The 17,415-nt window shown below is 40.5% G+C and overlaps 1 protein-coding gene across 1 annotated transcript in view; it reads left to right on the forward strand.

The window, feature by feature from the left end:
- Positions 1-17,415, forward strand: part of hspa12a (heat shock protein 12A) — a 64,940-nt gene that overhangs the window by 21,691 nt on the left and 25,834 nt on the right. The window contains exons 2-6 of the mRNA XM_030070933.1: positions 4,641-4,717; positions 5,732-5,859; positions 13,094-13,280; positions 14,481-14,585; positions 15,694-15,810. Coding sequence (XP_029926793.1) covers positions 4,641-4,717; positions 5,732-5,859; positions 13,094-13,280; positions 14,481-14,585; positions 15,694-15,810 — 614 coding nt within the window. The remainder of the gene's footprint in view (positions 1-4,640; positions 4,718-5,731; positions 5,860-13,093; positions 13,281-14,480; positions 14,586-15,693; positions 15,811-17,415) is intronic.

Consider the following 17,415-nt stretch of genomic DNA (forward strand, 5'->3'; position numbering starts at 1 on the left):
GTAATGTAATAGGATGCCACCTGTGCAGTAAGTCCAGTTGTGAAACTTCCTCGCTACTAAATATTCCACAATCAACTGTTAGTGGTACTATAACAAAGTAGAAGTGATTGGGAACGACAGCAACTCAGCCACGGAGTGGTAGGCCACATAAAATCACAGAGCGGGGTCAGCGGATGCTGAGACGCATAGTGCGCAGAGGACGCCAACTTTCTGCAGAGTCAATAGCTACAGACCTCCAAACTTCATGTGATCTTCAGATTAGCTCAAGAGCAGTGCGTAGAGAGCTTCATGGAATGGGTTTCCATGGCCGAGCAGCTGCATCCAAGCCTTACATCACCAAGCACAATGCAAAGCATCGGATGCAGCGGTGTAAAGCACACCGCCACTGGACTCTAGAGCACACGTGTTCTCTGCAGTGACGAGTCACGCTTCTCCGTCTGGCAATCTGATGGACGAGTCTGGGTTTGGTGGTTGCCAAGAGAACGGTACTTGTCTGACTGCATTGTGCCAAGTGTAAAGTTTGGTGGAGGGGGGATTATGGTGTGGGCTTGTTTTTCGGACGTTGGGCTCGGCCCCTTAGTTCCAGTGAAAGGAACTCTTAATGCTTCAGCATACAAAGACATTTTGGACAATTTCATGCTCCCAACTTTGTGGGAACAGTTTGGAGATGGCCCTTCCTGTTCCAACATGACTGCGCACCAGTGCACAAAGCAAGGTCCATAAAGACATGGATGAGCGAGTTTGGTGTGGAAGAACTTGACTGGCCTGCACAGAGTCCTGACCTCAACCCGATAGAACACCTTTGGGATGAATTAGAGCGGAGACTGCGAGCCAGGCCTTCTTGTCCAACATCAGTGTTTGACCTCACAAATGCACTTCCGGAAGAATGGTCAAAAATTCCCATAAACACACTCCTAAACCTTGTGGAAAGCCTTCCTAGAAGAGTTGAAGTTGTTATAGCTGCAAAGGATGGGCCCACATCATATTAAATCCTATGGTTTAAGAATGGGATGTCACTCATGTTCATATGTCTGTGAAGGCAGCCGAGCGAATACTTTTGGCAATATAGTGTATCTTGTCAGATACATGGTGCTGGCAGAGGTGTGCACTTGACTGAGTGCCTTCTATTCCTTGGTTTTGTTTGTTCACGGTTGTTATAGCATTGTATATGCTATAACTAAGATGATCAATTTAGTTTACTGCAGACATGCTGACCAGTAAGTTGAGGCCTTCCTGCCTCATATACAGTAGCACTGTGTGTACTCAGTCACACAGTGCATGAATAGTACTAGTGGAGAAGGAAATTTTGATGTAGCAATCTTTGTTTCTGGATCAAAAAGAGTGCAAAAAAGTGCTCCACCAAAAAAAAAAAAAAAATCATATTAATAGGAGATATAGTAGATTGACAAAAGGACTAGCAGACAGCACAACCCCCAAGAAAGAATCAGAGTGGCCGTTTGACACACTGAACCCCTCAGTTGTCTAGGGAAAAGGTGGAATGCGAGGCCAACAGGAAGTCACTGCCCCTGCTGAGAGGAGAGAAAAAACTAGCACTCCTCACATTCTTTTTCAGCTGTGGTGTCGATGCAGCAGTATCCACACCAGTCTCACACACTTCTCAAAGCAGTGACAAATTTCATGTTTAATCTTACTGATTCTTGATTCTGTAGATCAAGGGTACCCTGTAACTCCTGTGAACCCCTAATACTCTCATGGCTTAGCTGTTTAGCCTGTTGAAAGCTGTCTATCTCTCTGTTTACTATCAAAATGTATCAGAAATCACCATTTACTTCCCAAAGCTAATGTACTACTAATGTATTACACCCATTACCACCCATTACCTTCTCTACATAATCCACTGGAATACTCAAGATCACTAATACAGTTTGGTTTCCTTTTGTTACTTTCATATAATTCATACTTTTACTACTATGCCATCAAAATGTAAACAATTAATGGCTATACATTAAACAGTGTATAAAAATGATTATCCATTGAAACATGTTTGAGTAATCCAACAAATAAATTATATTACTTTCTTATAATTAGACGAATAATTTCCAGTCAGTGTAACTGGTTTATATTCCCATGTTGGATTCTACTAGATGAAAAGTTGAGTGGGGTATGTGGATGACACTCTGACACTCAATCTGTCCATAGCAAAGTTTTTGTTTATTTCCTTGTTTTCCTGATTGAAACAAGTGGGAATGAAGCCAGCTCAGACGCTGAGATGCTGAAGGAGTTTGGGAGTCTCATTTAAAACCAACACCCATCAACTGAAGGGCTCAGATTTAACAGTTTGATTGCGTGACTGAATCTAACAAATCCAATCACACTGCATTGACCAGAAAGGGTATCTAGGAGAAGATATGGAGTGATATTTTGAAAGCTTACATTTTTTTTTTTTTTTTTTTTCTCATACTGTACGAATACAGTAGGAATGACCTTCATACAAATCGGAAAAAAGGAATACCACTGGAACTGAATATAACATCATTTATTGTATATCTGCTATCTTTTTTGGTATTGTTCAAGAAGTGCAAGGCTACACACAGACTCAAACGAGATTGCCCTGGCTGTTTGATAAGTGACCTATAGCCTAGGTGTTATTTGCAGTCTTGTTCACAGTTGATTACTAATACTTCACTTGATGTCTCTGTTTTTGTATTCCATGAAGAGCAGCAAGTTGTTTCAAAAGAATCCAATTTAGAAGTTGCAGATAGATTAACAATTGTCATCGACTATTCGCAACTGCCTGTTTAGAAACTCAGTAATGAAATTTCTTATTACATGCAGGTAAACAAACCGAGCCAATAAAATAAAAAAGAATGGTTGAGTGAACCTTCAAATAACACTGCAGTTGAAGTATTATTTATCACAAGAGCAATCATTTTACTCCCCTAATCTTGATTTGATTTTTCATAGTGAACGTTGGAAATAAAAACTCAAGGTTGTAAAGGTGATTTTGGGAGCGGGCAGGGGCTGGGGAGGGACTAGATAGATAGTGGCTAGATGGAGTCTATCCACAGGTGGTCTCTAATTCTGCACCGTAATTGCCTGGCAAAGTGTATTATGGGTCTTCAGACCACTCATCCACTCCGTAGGGGTGGACGAGAGAAAAGGGTGAGCGAAGCGGAAAAACAGGACGGATAACGTGATGTCCCGTTGCGAGACAATTCCCCCAGACACTTACAATACGTCGAGGCAGTATTATTATTGTGTACGTTAAAAGAACCACTTTGAAGGCTATTAAGCCAAACTAATGAAGATGATGGTGGAAAATGGGGAGACACATTCTCAGATTCAATTGAAATGTCATTGTGTGTTTTAAAGGCAGGTGCAAAAGACATTTTCTCCTTTTTGAATGGACTAGAAGTTGTCAGATAGCCTGTAACATCGCACTTGAAAGGGAGGCATCTTTTCACTTCTAGGGCATTTACTGCCTATGATTTGTAAGAGTGCAGGATCAGCAGCAGGGCAGCACCTCTGGAGTAATTTTGGCGTTCAGAGCCTTGTTCAAGGGCACTTTTGCAGCGTTGCTGGACACTGCAGTTTCAATAGAAGGCACTGGAAAGGCCGAATGGAAAACACCCTCTATCCAGAATGAGGGATCAGACCAAGAACATTTTACGACCAGGCCGACCATCCTTGATAACGACTTGTTCTTGGTTGCTTCACTTACATATTCATGACATATTCAGTTAGTTTTAGGGTGTGTTTACACCAAGCATGCCTGGAGCTGATCTAGTTTACTCCTTTGGCTAATTTGGCTCAATCAGATGCAAACAATGCCATTCTAGCTACAGAGGCACCAAATAACCACACCTCGACAGTACGGCTGGGCAATACAGCCAAAATAAAATATCACAGTACTTTTGACCAAATACCTCAGTATTGATATTGTGATGATACTGAAAGGATGAGTATTGCTGCTTTCACAAAATGTTTACACAAAGGCATTTTTGATAAAGTCATTAAGAATGTGGATATGATGACCAAGCAGGTGGAGGGAAATAATAGAACAGCTGCAAGAGTCCAATAAGTTCAGGAAATTGCATCCCTTTGCTGAAATGCAGCCTTCAAAATCACAAAAAACAACACTTACACCAAATCAAAATCCCAGATGATATTTATTATTATATCACAATGTCAATGTAATACTATAATAATGTCCAGCCCTACAAGATGCCAGAGAATCGTCTCGGTCCTCTTCCAAGACAGTTATCAGCGGAGAGAACATAAAAGTACCAATCACAGGAAACAACCCCAAAAGGCAAAGTATTATGGGTAGATGGAGATGGGTGTTGACATCCAATGAGCAGCATACTTATAGTGTGGAGTGATATATTCAGCTATGTCTTCATTGATCCCTAGCTGGCATTAAGACCAGAGAAGAAGTGCACACAGTTCATCATGCTTAAGTTACAGGAATCAGGTTTGTTCAGGTTCCCTTGCCCTGCAGCTAACCTGGTGGAATACCACGTTACCAAAGCTCCGTCCAGTAGACAAGCTTCTTGGTGCGGTTTATTTGTAATTGGGGTTCACTGAGTTTCAAAAATGCAACAAAAGTTATAGTTCAGAGCAGTTCAAGCTGGGGGTGTCACAGCACTGTTAATGTATTTTTCTCTCTTAATTTGCAGATGCCATGGCAAATCCATCTCCTGCCAAGAGCATGGGTGACCCTGGAATCACTCCACTGTCTCCCTCACACACCCAGGTGAGGAGCTAATCACAGCAAGACAGCTAAACAAATTAGAGAATTTATTCTCCTGTTATCACACCTATCTGGTGCCACAGCAATATATACCTATGTACCTAGGCTGTATGTATACCACAAGAATGAAAGTTACTAGTCCCTTCCTCAACCCTTAGTAAAATAAGTCAAAAGCCTGTAAAAAACATTGTAGAGTGCAAGCAGTTGTGTTGGGCACCATGTAAAATGATGTGCTCCTATTTAGCGGCAGTCACACAGAAAAATGTTAAAGTATCTTTTCCATTGTATGGAAGCGTTTTGTGAATAGACCTCGCCCAGTATTGTTTTGTACTGCTTATACTGTGCCATGATTTTAGTTGTATTTGATAAATTATTCTAATCTCCATGCAACATTTCAGTTGTGAGTAAGCGATTAACACAACAGTTCTTTGTCATGATCATTGAAGAAATTGTTTAAAATGATCACTGAAATCATCTGACCAGCAAGCACATAGTACAGTTATATAATGTAATTTATAAAGCATGTCTAATGTGCAGAAATGGAAAACAAACAAACAGTCTTACTTCTGGGTATTTGTAGATTCTTTAAAATGAAACTAAATTATGGTATTATAAGAATGTGTGGGCACAATAAAAAAATACATGAAAATGTGTAGGTTGAAAATGAAAAAAAGGAAATTAAATATATGTGGTATGATAACAGGAAAAACATATTCACAATATGAACATGTTTGCAATAAGTAACAATATAAATAGAATTTGAAGAAAACAGTTCTGTTCATTTGCAGTGTCTAGGCATACATTGCAAAAGTTATGTTGTTGCATTTATATGTATATGTCTCATTACATTATCCTCAGGGTTACAAATGATCCAGCGTTACTGATATTATTAATCTTGATCCTTTGTTGCTCTTGTCGATGCTGTCTTTTTGTGCTGCTGGTTGAGGTGGAACTCTGAGTGGGTGTGTACCTGTAACAGAATAACCCCGACAAACTGTGTCCCGTCTCTCTCTATAGCAAAATAACACGGACCAGGTACCTTCAGGACCATCCTTCGTGGTCGTGGTCGCCATTGACTTTGGCACCACGTCCAGCGGCTACGCCTACGCCTTCACTAAGGAGCCCGAGTGCATTCACACCATGAGGTGAGCCAGCGCTGCAGTGCACACACTGAGGGTGGGGGCGGGGGCGATGATGTATTACTTTTCCGATATCAAGCTGATAGCGGCATTTCATTAAAAATTGGATGTGGTCCAGTCACTGCCGTCCTCCTCTGACATGATGGATACGAAACTAGCACTCACAGCAGAATTGATCACTAGTGCACTGGTTGTCTGTAGGAAGATCTTAACCTGAACTGATTGTAATGCGACACTTTGATCATTAAAATGGGTGGCAGATTTTCAGCGTCCAGTGTTGGCTTGTTGTTTCAGAGGCTTTTCCATCCTTACAACAATACAGTTCAGGGGAAACACTGCATACTGGGAATTTTGGGCAGGACTTTCCAAAGATAGTCTGAGGTAACAGTTAAATATGAGACATTCAACTTTATGATTCAAATACAATACCAGCTGGCACAAATTTTTACCCGTGTTGTTTTGTCATGTTTTATACTGATCTTATCTTTGTATACAGAGAGACTGAGGGAGCCATTGTGGCTGCAAAGTTCATGTTATTGTCTGTAAACTACAAAGGGGACTGGGCATATTTCTTGTGACCACCCACTTAGCTGCCTCATTGACTCTCATAAGGATATGACCCTCGACCGGTCAGAGTAATGGGCCATGCGTTGATGGTCTTTTGACTCAGATGAGCACTCTAGCCAGTGTTTTTAGCTGTATTTGCATAGAACCAGCATTACTTGGGGATGCCCACTGACTTGTAATAACTTTCATATTTAACCCTATAAAGCCTGAACTATGAAAGAATTGGCAGAAAATTCCAATTTTTTGAAATTGAACCCTTTATTTAGTCCTATAACAAAATGTAAAAAAAAAAAAAAAAGAAAAGATTTTTCAAAAAATATGTTATTACACACGGTTTTTCTGTTGTATCATATATGACAGTACTTGAAGTGCCAATGGTATGGTCCAGGGTGAAGAGTGGAAGTGTTCAAAGGTATACAACAGTATTTTGGTTAGGTATTGATTAAACTGAAAATGGAATGTGTTATTTGATAACGTGTATCATATATGATACAAATGGCTTTATAGGGTTAAAGGTGCACAATGCAAAATTTTCAAGGGCTGATTGAGGTGAGGATCTTTAAAATCCATCTGACAAAAAATGAAGTAAGCATGGAACTGGATGGTTGTGTTGACATGGTTAGTTGTCATTGTTGGACCAACTCGCTGATAAATTATGTGCTTATTCTGTTTTTTCTCAGCTGAGTGGAAACACTTGAATACTGGTAATTTTGCACAATGTACTTTTAATATAAAGACAGGTGTCCTGTAGTGGTACTGATCCTATACAAATTGACCTCTCTGTAATATCTGTAAGAAAGTCTGCTTTGGGTGCATAATTTCTTTTTCGTCTTCTAGACACTATTTCTGCCCTCCTGCTCCTCTGTCTTCTACATGACAAATGGAGGCTTTAGCAGAATCTATAGAGGAAGGTTGGACTTTTTTGGGCAGCTTTTTTGTTTTGCTCAGTGGGAAAGCTTAATGAGAAATGGGTGTTCACAAAACACTCACACTTCTTATTTCGGTACTTGCGCTGATAGCAACACCGAAATTCAACTTTTTTTTTTATTGTTGCACATATTGTAATTGGCATTGTCAGCTACATGTGTAATATCTGGGACATAAATTTTAGCAAGCTCTCAGGCACTCTGAGGCAGGGAGTAACAGGTGTAAGAAGTATGAGCAGGATAAAAAACCTCTGCTGGATAGGTTAACATAGAAAGGAGCCGGACTGAAGCCCTGAGAGTCTCATGACCTCTCAGGTCAGTGCTCCTCAGGGGTTAACAGCCTCCATCCCACTGACAGGTGTTGAAGTCGACCTGCTCATGTGTGACTCTCCAAATTCTTGGCATTGCTGAGCAGAGCTGCAGCTCTTGTACATGTGTTATGGGGATCCGTCTGCTAAGCACTTGTAATCAGATCAACCAAATAAAGCAATGGAAACCATTTGTTGTGTGAGGACAAGTGTCTCTTGGCAGGGGAAACCGCTGAAACGCTCCCATTTCTGAAGTTCATAGTCATGGCACCTAGTACTTAGGAAAGAAGCCTTGGCTGTGCAGGCTGCATGTCATACCGTTACATGAGCCTGAACCTTCTGCGCTATTCAAACCTTTTATAATTTTATTTAAAATTATTATTAATTTTTTTGATCTGTTAACTCTGAAGAAGCTGTTTTTGACAGTTTGTCAGCAACCAACATATACATAAGAAATGACCACTATGGATTTTCAAAGTTTTAATGTTGTGGACCCCCAGGTAGTCTTTCATAAAGCCACAGACCCCCATTTGAATTGATTTTGCTCTCTGGAACTTGAAATTGAAAGATAGTTTGGTTTGTGTTGTATTAAATAGTTTAGATGTCATACATGGACACTGACAAAGTGGTGAGATTAAAATGTGGTATTAGAAATTCCTCATGTTTCTGAGGAGCCCCTGGAATCATAAACTACTGCTCTAACTTAGCCTATTTCCTATTTGTAATTAGCAGTTAGAATTATTAATCACAGTATGAAGGACAGTGCATTGAGTGGTGCGTTGATCAGTTTTGGCTGATACTTGATACTATAGCACTAATTCTCTAAAAATCTGGAAAGTTCTGTGGCTAAATGACAGCGAGTGGCTGGTCACTTCCAGGTGGATTTTCTTCTGGTTTAGGAATATATGTTGCAACACTTTGGCAATAGAACGTTTTATTGTCCACACAAATATAAGCAAAATGATAGTGGCAACAAAACTATTGAAAGCCTAACACAATAAATAAAGGGCTGCAATGCAAAATGAACACATCCTTTGGTGGCCATATTGGAAGTCCCCGGCTCAATAAAAAGCTGATTGCGCCTCCAAATGTAAAACAGCTTTCTCTACATAATTAAAGAACATTTTCTTTGTGTTTGCTTTTGTTAACTGGAAACTGCTCATATTTTTCCTGATATGGTCGACTGATTTTGTTAGCTAGGTAACTACTACTGTCTTGCTTTTGCACATTTGCTCGGCCATAGATCAAAGCAGATGTGCAACAATAAGCAATTCTAGCAAGCTAAGTAACATTGAGAAATTACTGTTGTGTGATTAATTTTTATCATTCTTTTAATTTACATTAAGTCAGACACAACATTTTATTCAGCGATTAATATTCTTTTTATTTTATTAGTTGTGACACACCTTGTACTATCAGTTTACGTATACGTAATCATTGATACATTTATGAGATATCACTTGAAGGTTCACCCAATTGGTGAAACCGCACTTTTTATGTCTCATCATCGCACAATGATGCTTACACACAGCTTTATATTAGGCTGATGAAAAATTGATGTAAAAAAGAATGCTTATGCATATTTGTGCCAGTTTTCTGCCTCTGGCTCCTCTGTGTGGCTGTGCACTGGGAATGTTCAGGCCTGGGAAAAAAGGATTCTGGGTTTTAGCCCCGAATGCCCAGGCCTGGCAATGACCAAGCCACAGGAAAATGTATTGTTAGGAAATCACCACTACCTCACTATCATAGCGGCACCACCAATAGTGTGTGGGTGACAGCACACAAATCTCTTCCGGTCCAGGCAGATGGCCGCCCACCCAGAGCCGGGTTCTGCTTGAGGTTTCTGGCTCTGTTAAAAGGGTTTTTTCCTCACCCCTGTCGCCCTGTGCTGCTCCTGGGGGAGATTTTGGTCCATGGATTTGGCCAATATCTGCTGGGTTTCTGTAAAGCACCTTGAGATAACTTCTGTCATGATTTGACTCTATACAAATAAAATTGAATTGAATTGAATTAAATTCAATCTACTTGTGTGTCTTGTGAGCGTTTTAAAACTGCAGTGTGTGTGCTGTAGACTGTCCGCGCGCTGCACTGCCCTTGCATCAAGAGTTCTGCCTTTCATTGTCTGCCAATATCACATTAAGAATAACAATATAAAGCCAGTTTTTGCAGCTAATGAATAGTAAATACTCAAACTTGTCAGTGCACTGCGGATGCTCCTCAGCAGCACACCTGCCAAGTTTAAAGCTGATCTGAAGTTCGATCGCAGACATAATCGAGCCACAGACACGCATACAGCGCTGCCCCCAAAAGGCCAAAAGTCTGCACTGCACTCTTTTTTCTGTATCACAGTCGGTAACCCTGGTTTGGCTTTCTCGCTCTCTGTAGGCTTTGCTATAGTGTGTGTTTCTGAGAAGCGACTAGATGTCAAGACAGTGACAGGCTAAAGACAGGGCCAAGAACAGGGCAGTTTACTGTGTCACAGTAACCTGCATTCAGGAAACAAATATACCTACACTTACTGACTGAGCCCACATCCACACCACAATAATATTTTCAGGTGGTCGCTGTTTTTATTTGATTTTAAAATGGTAAATATCTCATCTTGAAATCAATCTCTTGAATGCCTTTGGAGAGAGAGAGAGAGAGAGAGAGAGAGAGAGAGAGAGAGAGAGAGAGAGAGAGAGAGAGAGAGAAAACACTTAACGCACAGCCAGGCCTAGTATGGCGCTGATGGGGGAATCCTCTCCCCAGTCCCCGTACGGGTCATTAACTCTGACCATCAGATAAAATCAAGCAGGATATTTTAACTTAGTGCTCATAGATCTGCAGTGAAAACAGCCCTGGATACCCAGGATTATTTGGTTTGGACTGAGCCTTCTTCTGCCCAAATCCTTACCCAAACAACGGTTGCTAAGGCTAAGCGCTCAGAGAGGATGGGCAGAGGTTGCCTGTGTTGTGTCAAGGAGAAAGTTTTTAGTTTCTAGTGAGGAATGCTTGAGCATAAGGGAGGGGAGCGGACTGCTACATTAGTGGTGGGTATCAGACATTCTTTTCCCTATAGACATGGACATTATTATTCATCAGCTGTCCTCACAGTTGCAGGGGGAACACAAAGGCCCGGGAATCTGATTGCATGGCCTAACACTCCAACTATTGAAAACCAACCTGAGTTGCTGACAGCTTTTCAGGAACTGGCAGCCAGCTCCTCATCTCATCATTCAAACTGTCCCACAGAGAGACAGCACACTCAAAAACATTCTCTTAGGAAAATGTTAACTAGTTTAACCAAAAAAAAAAAAAAAAACCTCTTCAGAATTAAGCACCTACGTATATGTGGAAGTGTCATTATATGCTTAAAAGAATTTATGCTGTGATTTTCATGGTGTTGAATAGATTGTCAGCCAGATGCTGCTCTTAAACCTCTCTTGGTCAGTTCACAGGAAAAACACATTCATTATTGATAACTCCACACTACTCAGTGCATGTTTCAGTGAGCTGGAGCAGACTGGTCACGGTCCACTCTGGGGTTATGGTAGGCCATACTCAGTCACGTAGCAGTAGTTTGTCATCTGCCATTTTAATCAAGACTAGCTTCCAGGCTAGTGAGCTGCTTTATCATTGTTAAAGGGGTTGTTCAACTTTTTTTTTTTTTACGTGATCATTTTTTACAACACAGGCGGAAGTACAGCTTCTTCTTCTACTACTATTTCCAGAAAATTAGACAACTCCGCGCATGCCCAAATGATTTATTCTGATCAAACGCTTGGTGCATGTATACGCACGTCATGATCGGATCATTTTATTTAGTGTACATGTAAACAGTGGATTTGGAATTTCCGATCAACCAAGGTTTAGATCGGATTGGAGAAATTTTGCGCATGTAAACATAGCTAGTGTTACTCAGTGCTGGATACTGGCTGGATGCTCCAAATGCTAACTGTTAGCCTCCTGCCACTGAGCTGGACTTCCCCCCAGCTAACATTCTTACAAATACAGTCAAAGGAAGTTTAACATCACTTTAAATGAACTCTAAAATGCACATGATAGATAGATAGATAGATAGATAGATAGATAGATACTTTATTCATCCCGAAGGAAATTCCCAGTTTTCAGCAGTATCCACAGATTACAAGATTAAATAAATAAAAAATAAAGAATAAGAGATGACACTAGAGATCTAAGTACAACAATGTGCAAAATACCGTGTGCATAGGTGTATACAATGTGCATAGATGTAGGTCAATGTGCAAATTTAGAAGAAATATACAGTATAAACAGATGATAAATAGCAGCAAGCAATATAAACACTATAAACAAGGAATATATAAACAATAGAAGTATGAACAATTTAAACAGCAGTGGAAAATAACCTAACCTGAGGAACACACGCTCCGACCGAGGTTCAGAGTTAGTGTGAAACCATGAGACCAAGACCGTCGACAGAGCCCGACGCCCGGTACTGGGATTCAAGAACTGTCAGACTTGATCCAGCCTTATGGAATCACCCCTTCCCCTCCAGTCTTTACATGTGCACACAGATGATAGTTTTGCTTAGATTACTGTTTATAACTGTATTTTTCTTGTTGTCAACATCCAGAAGGATCCAGTAACTTCTGTACTTCCTTTAACAAACTGATTGCTGTAGTGCTTGTGGCACCATAGTTGTAGTGGTTACCAACTACATTGGGTACACTGGGCAATAACCACAACAACAGCCACAGCATAGTAAAATCCTCCAGTAAAACTTTCAGTACGTTGTGCTAACAGAAGAGATCATCAAATCAAACCAATCATCTGCAACATAATTAAGATCAAATAAAGGCTCTTTCATCTAGTATTTCCCTGAACCTCCCAAATTAGTTCTGCTTCATGTCAGGTGTCCCCAAGTGAGATGACCTCCATAATCCCATCATGCCTTTGTCCCAAGGAACAGAGCTATGCTAATAATAGCTGGCCTTCATTTGTCCAGAACTACAGTGGCAGACCTCAATTAGGTTCGAGGCAAAGTTCAGATGTCTTTTTTTATTTTTCTACTGACTGATTTCCCAAAAGCTTGATATGAGAGCTTTCTCTGTTAGGAATGTGCTTCTTTTCTCCTCCACGCAAGGATTTAAATACTGTATGTTAATGAAATCAAAAGCATTCTGTATTAGTTCACTGGATCAAGTGTGTCATACTGTATGAAATATGCTGACTGTACAAATAGTTTGTCAAAGATGCATGCTTAATTGATGGAAAGTCACAAAAATGCACTGCTCAAACAGTGGTACATGTAGGACCGTGCTATTTAGCTCACATGCAATAAAATGACGCATGCAAAACAAGAGACGTGGATGTATCTTTACATGTAGCAGTTCTGACAGGTGCCTCCTGATCAGTACTATGAGCTTTCACACATGTCTGTGTATGAGAACTGACGTGATGTGTCCTACCGTTCAGGCGCTGGGAAGGCGGGGACCCTGGCGTGTCCAATCAGAAGACTCCTACTACCATCCTGCTGACTCCAGATAGAAAGTTCCACAGTTTTGGCTATGCAGCACGTGATTTCTACCATGACCTGGACCCCAGCGAGTCCAAACAATGGCTGTACCTGGAGAAATTCAAAATGAAACTCCACACCACTGCGGTAAGGGCACACACACAGAGGACACACACACACATAAAGTATATAAATGCACACTTGTTATTCAGGATTGCTCACCTTGCAAGCCCACAAGAAACGCAAGGACAGACACACTTTGCTGTCATCGCTCAGTGACTGTCTGTCCTTGTGGGAAGCAAACAAGGTGGCTTAGCGAGCCTGAGCTGATACTGCAGCAGAAACTCCAGAGTTTCTCTCTATCCTGCCAAGTGGGAGGTCTCTCTGCCAGCGGCTGTTGGCCCAAGATGTTTTATTGCACACGATTCACCTCCAGGACATGATCTGGAGGAGGCGATTAGAATCAGCACTTCGCCTGGTGACTGCTGTAGCATTTTAATCAGAAACTCAATCAATAGGGTTACTGTATGTCCATAGGCTAACATTAGCTTTTTATTATATTATTATATTTATTATTTATTTGTTATTTTATTATACTCTATCATAGTCTTCAACTGTAATATTAACTGTAGTTAACTCTTGTCTGTGGAGAGAGATGTATGTCTGAGAGAAACATGTACTAAGCTATGATTGGCTAGTTTGCATTTGGGGGGTGGGACTTATGATCAGTCAATTGCATGTTGGACACATGGACGGAGCCCAATGCATAGTTCTCTCCCAGATCTTTGATAATCACGGCCAAAAATAAGAGTTGTCGATTTGTAACAATACTAAGCAACCAACAACCAGGGCAAAATGTAATTATATCTTTTCTGTTTTCCTTTAACATGAATTGATGCTAATGTTGCGCTTGAATCAGATCAGATACACAAGTATGAATGAAAGTTTATTATTACAATTAATATTACTGCTACTAATTACTGCTACTAATATTATTAATAGTAGTAGCAGTGGTAGTAGTGGTAGACTGGTAGACAGAGCACTGGAGCTTGTAGACTGTAGTAGTGATAGTAGTGGTAGAAGTCATGATAGAACTGATTTCTAACCGTGTGGTTCAGTCATCGGGAGACTGAACCAAACACAGAATATACTGAGTATTTATAGAATATTTGCCACATTGTTTCATCACCAGACTCTCATGTTTCAGTTACACATCACAGGTCTGCATGGGAAGTTGAGTATCAGTGTTGTGTGAGGAAAAATGAAAAGAAAAATTGAAACCCGTTTTTGTAGCATTTCTTCATTCAACTCAGCATTTAACCTCTCTGTTTTCTCTTCCCCAATCAGAATCTGTCCATTGACACAGATCTCCACGCAGCCAATGGAAAGAGAGTGAAAGCTCTGGATATCTTTGCGTACGCCCTTGCCTTCTTTAAGGAGCAAGCACTAAAGGTAGTGCTGCATTATGTAAATAATGCATTAATGCTTGCTGTGAATTCTGTATTATGTCGCACTGTATTCATTCCTTTGTTTAGAGAGCTGGCAGGTAATCAAATATTCAGTAAATCTGTTTGAAATTTTAATCATAAGGCATGGTACAGCAGCATAAGCAAATTATAAAAATTACAAGAGCATGGTGACCTAATTAGAGTGTATTATCATCGGCATACAGTCTGCATATTCAGAGAATTGAAATGCATTATCAGGTTCTGTGTCATTATTAGCACCTCAAAGTATGAGTCTTTTAATGTGCTATTATTCATGTCACAGTGTGTTACAGTGAAAGTAATTTTGTTATTTGCTTTTTGTAAGGATGGTGAATATACACCTATAATGTACCTATTATATGTCATAAGGTACCTCTAGTAAAGTGTTTCCTATATTATTATGCGTGGTTAAAGATTATCATTATTAATTAAAACGTTAAGTCCAAAACCAGGTGTTAAAATGTTGTTGTTATGAAATAGAAATGAAAACAACCCTTTGTGAGACTATGAAAACTAAGTGAAAGCTATCTTATCTACATGTAAAACTGATACTGATTTTGGCAGTGTTGTAATGGACCAGAGCTATGATGCCAGGGTCTTTATTCAGAAAATACATTAATATGAAAGTATCCATACATTTTCTGGGAGTTAATTACTATGACAAAGCCACATTACTACTGCCTTACTCTAAGTCAGGGGTCACCAATCATGTGCCATGCAGGGCCGAGAGGCTGCAGGTTTTCATTCCAACCAAGACCTCCACCAGGTGATTTCACTGATTAGCTCCTCCTTTCTGATACAAGGTGAGGTGATCAGTGAAACCACCTGGTGGAGGTCTTGGTTGGAATGAAAACCTGCAGCCTCTCTGCCCTCCATTGCACATGATTGGTGACCCCTGCTCTAAGTGATAGCTAAGATGACAAATTATGAGAAGCGACATATAAAGTAAATTACATATTTGACACCCTGATAATCCAGGCCTGTGCTCAGGTTGAATGGAAACATTTTGTTTGTCTGTTTGATCTGTCAGTGCAGCAAAGAGAGACAAAATTGTTTGAATTTGCATCCTGCAGGAGCTGAGTGACCAGACAGGCAGTGAGTTTGACAACAACGATGTGAGATGGGTGATCACTGTGCCCGCCATCTGGAAAATGCCCGCCAAGCAGTTCATGAGGGAGGCTGCTTATAAGGTAGGCTGAGATCCGCAAAAGCATTTATATGTACATACTTGTTTCCAAATTCCTGCCCAGCCTCACTGACCTCAGTTAGCTCTTTTCAACCAAAACAGTTGTTCTTGAATCAGCTCTGTTTAGGATTCTAGGAACCAAGGTGCTAACCAGCAAACCGGCCCGTGTTTGCAGCAGTTTGCAGCAGAACTACTGTGACAGAGGTGTCTGTGGGTCACTCACCACTAACTTCAGCAGTAGTGGTTGAATTCAGCCACGTGTATACGTGTACATGGTTAGCCAATCATACACGTTTAGAGAAAACACTGACCGCGTACACGTTTTTTCATCACGTGACTTCAAGTTCACTCACGAGTGCGATGGCAGCCACCAAAAATAGAAGCACTGTTTTGGCTGTTTGTTTGAAAGAAACGGAAACACTGTCAAGTGCACATTGTGTCACGCTGAATTATCCTTTAAGGGTAGCAGCACAGGCTCAGTGGTAAACCACCTGTGGTGGAAACACCCGAACAGCCTGGGGACAGAGCCCAGCGTCAGTGCAGGTGCGAGTGGAGGACGACAACAGCAAGCTAGCATGAAGGATTTCATGTCCAGAAAATGTGACAAGTCACGAAGCGAAGCAATTAACAACTTAATTATGGAAATGGTCGCCCTCGACATGCAGCCTGTGTCAATTGTTGAGGACGCCGGATTTTATGTGTACACCTGTACATGCAATTATACGGTGCGTATACACGTTTAGAATTTTTTGTATACAATCCCATCCCTACTCTATACCAACTTTTTGGGTTCCAAACCAATTTATTTTTAGTTAAAATGCTTAGGCTCGTAATTAGGTTTGTGTAATTATGATGCAGCAGTTTGTCTGCATTTGCAAACTTGGAGGAAAAGTTGACTACATGCCATCAGGTAAGAAGAGGTGACTGGCCAAAGATCAAAGATCTGATGTAATGGCTTCCTCCTTAAAGGGATGGCAAACAATGAAACATGGAATTCTTCATTGAAATAATTTTTATTGTCAGCACTGTGTGTAGAAATCATTGTGAAACTGAGAAGCTGAAGTCCTTTCTATGCAGAGAAAGGCCCATCAGTTGATTTCTTCTGAGTCAAACCAGCAGTTTTGCTGGGGATTAAAAGCTACTTTCACACAGAAGAGTGGAATGATCCAATGAGAATGCAATGTCAGTTGTTGTTCCTCCCTCACCCGTTTGACTGATCCTTCAGCTGTATCTTTTATCCTCCGCCAGGCTCAACAGAGAGTAACAGTAACTGTTAGCTCATTAGCATTGTGCATGTTGGCATTGTGCTGTTGTTGGATATAGAGTAGATCCACCATTTTATCAAGGAATATTTTGCCAATCTAATGTCATATCACAAGAGGCAAGGGCTAGCAAAGCACTTAATTCAGTATACATTTTTTATAATTTTTAGAATGGAAAAAAGATGTACCAACATTTAGTTTTGTTAAAATCCACTTTGAATGTCTCAGGGTCACAATACCAAGACCAAATTTCTAAGTAAGAGTGGTGCACAGAACAAGGCCTCAATGCTGTATTAGCATTTGCATCTTTGTTGCACATATCATGTGGCCACTGTTATTTTAAAAAT

This window comes from Myripristis murdjan, chromosome 15 (assembly GCF_902150065.1).
Source record: "Myripristis murdjan chromosome 15, fMyrMur1.1, whole genome shotgun sequence".
Lineage (NCBI taxonomy): Eukaryota > Metazoa > Chordata > Actinopteri > Holocentriformes > Holocentridae > Myripristis > Myripristis murdjan.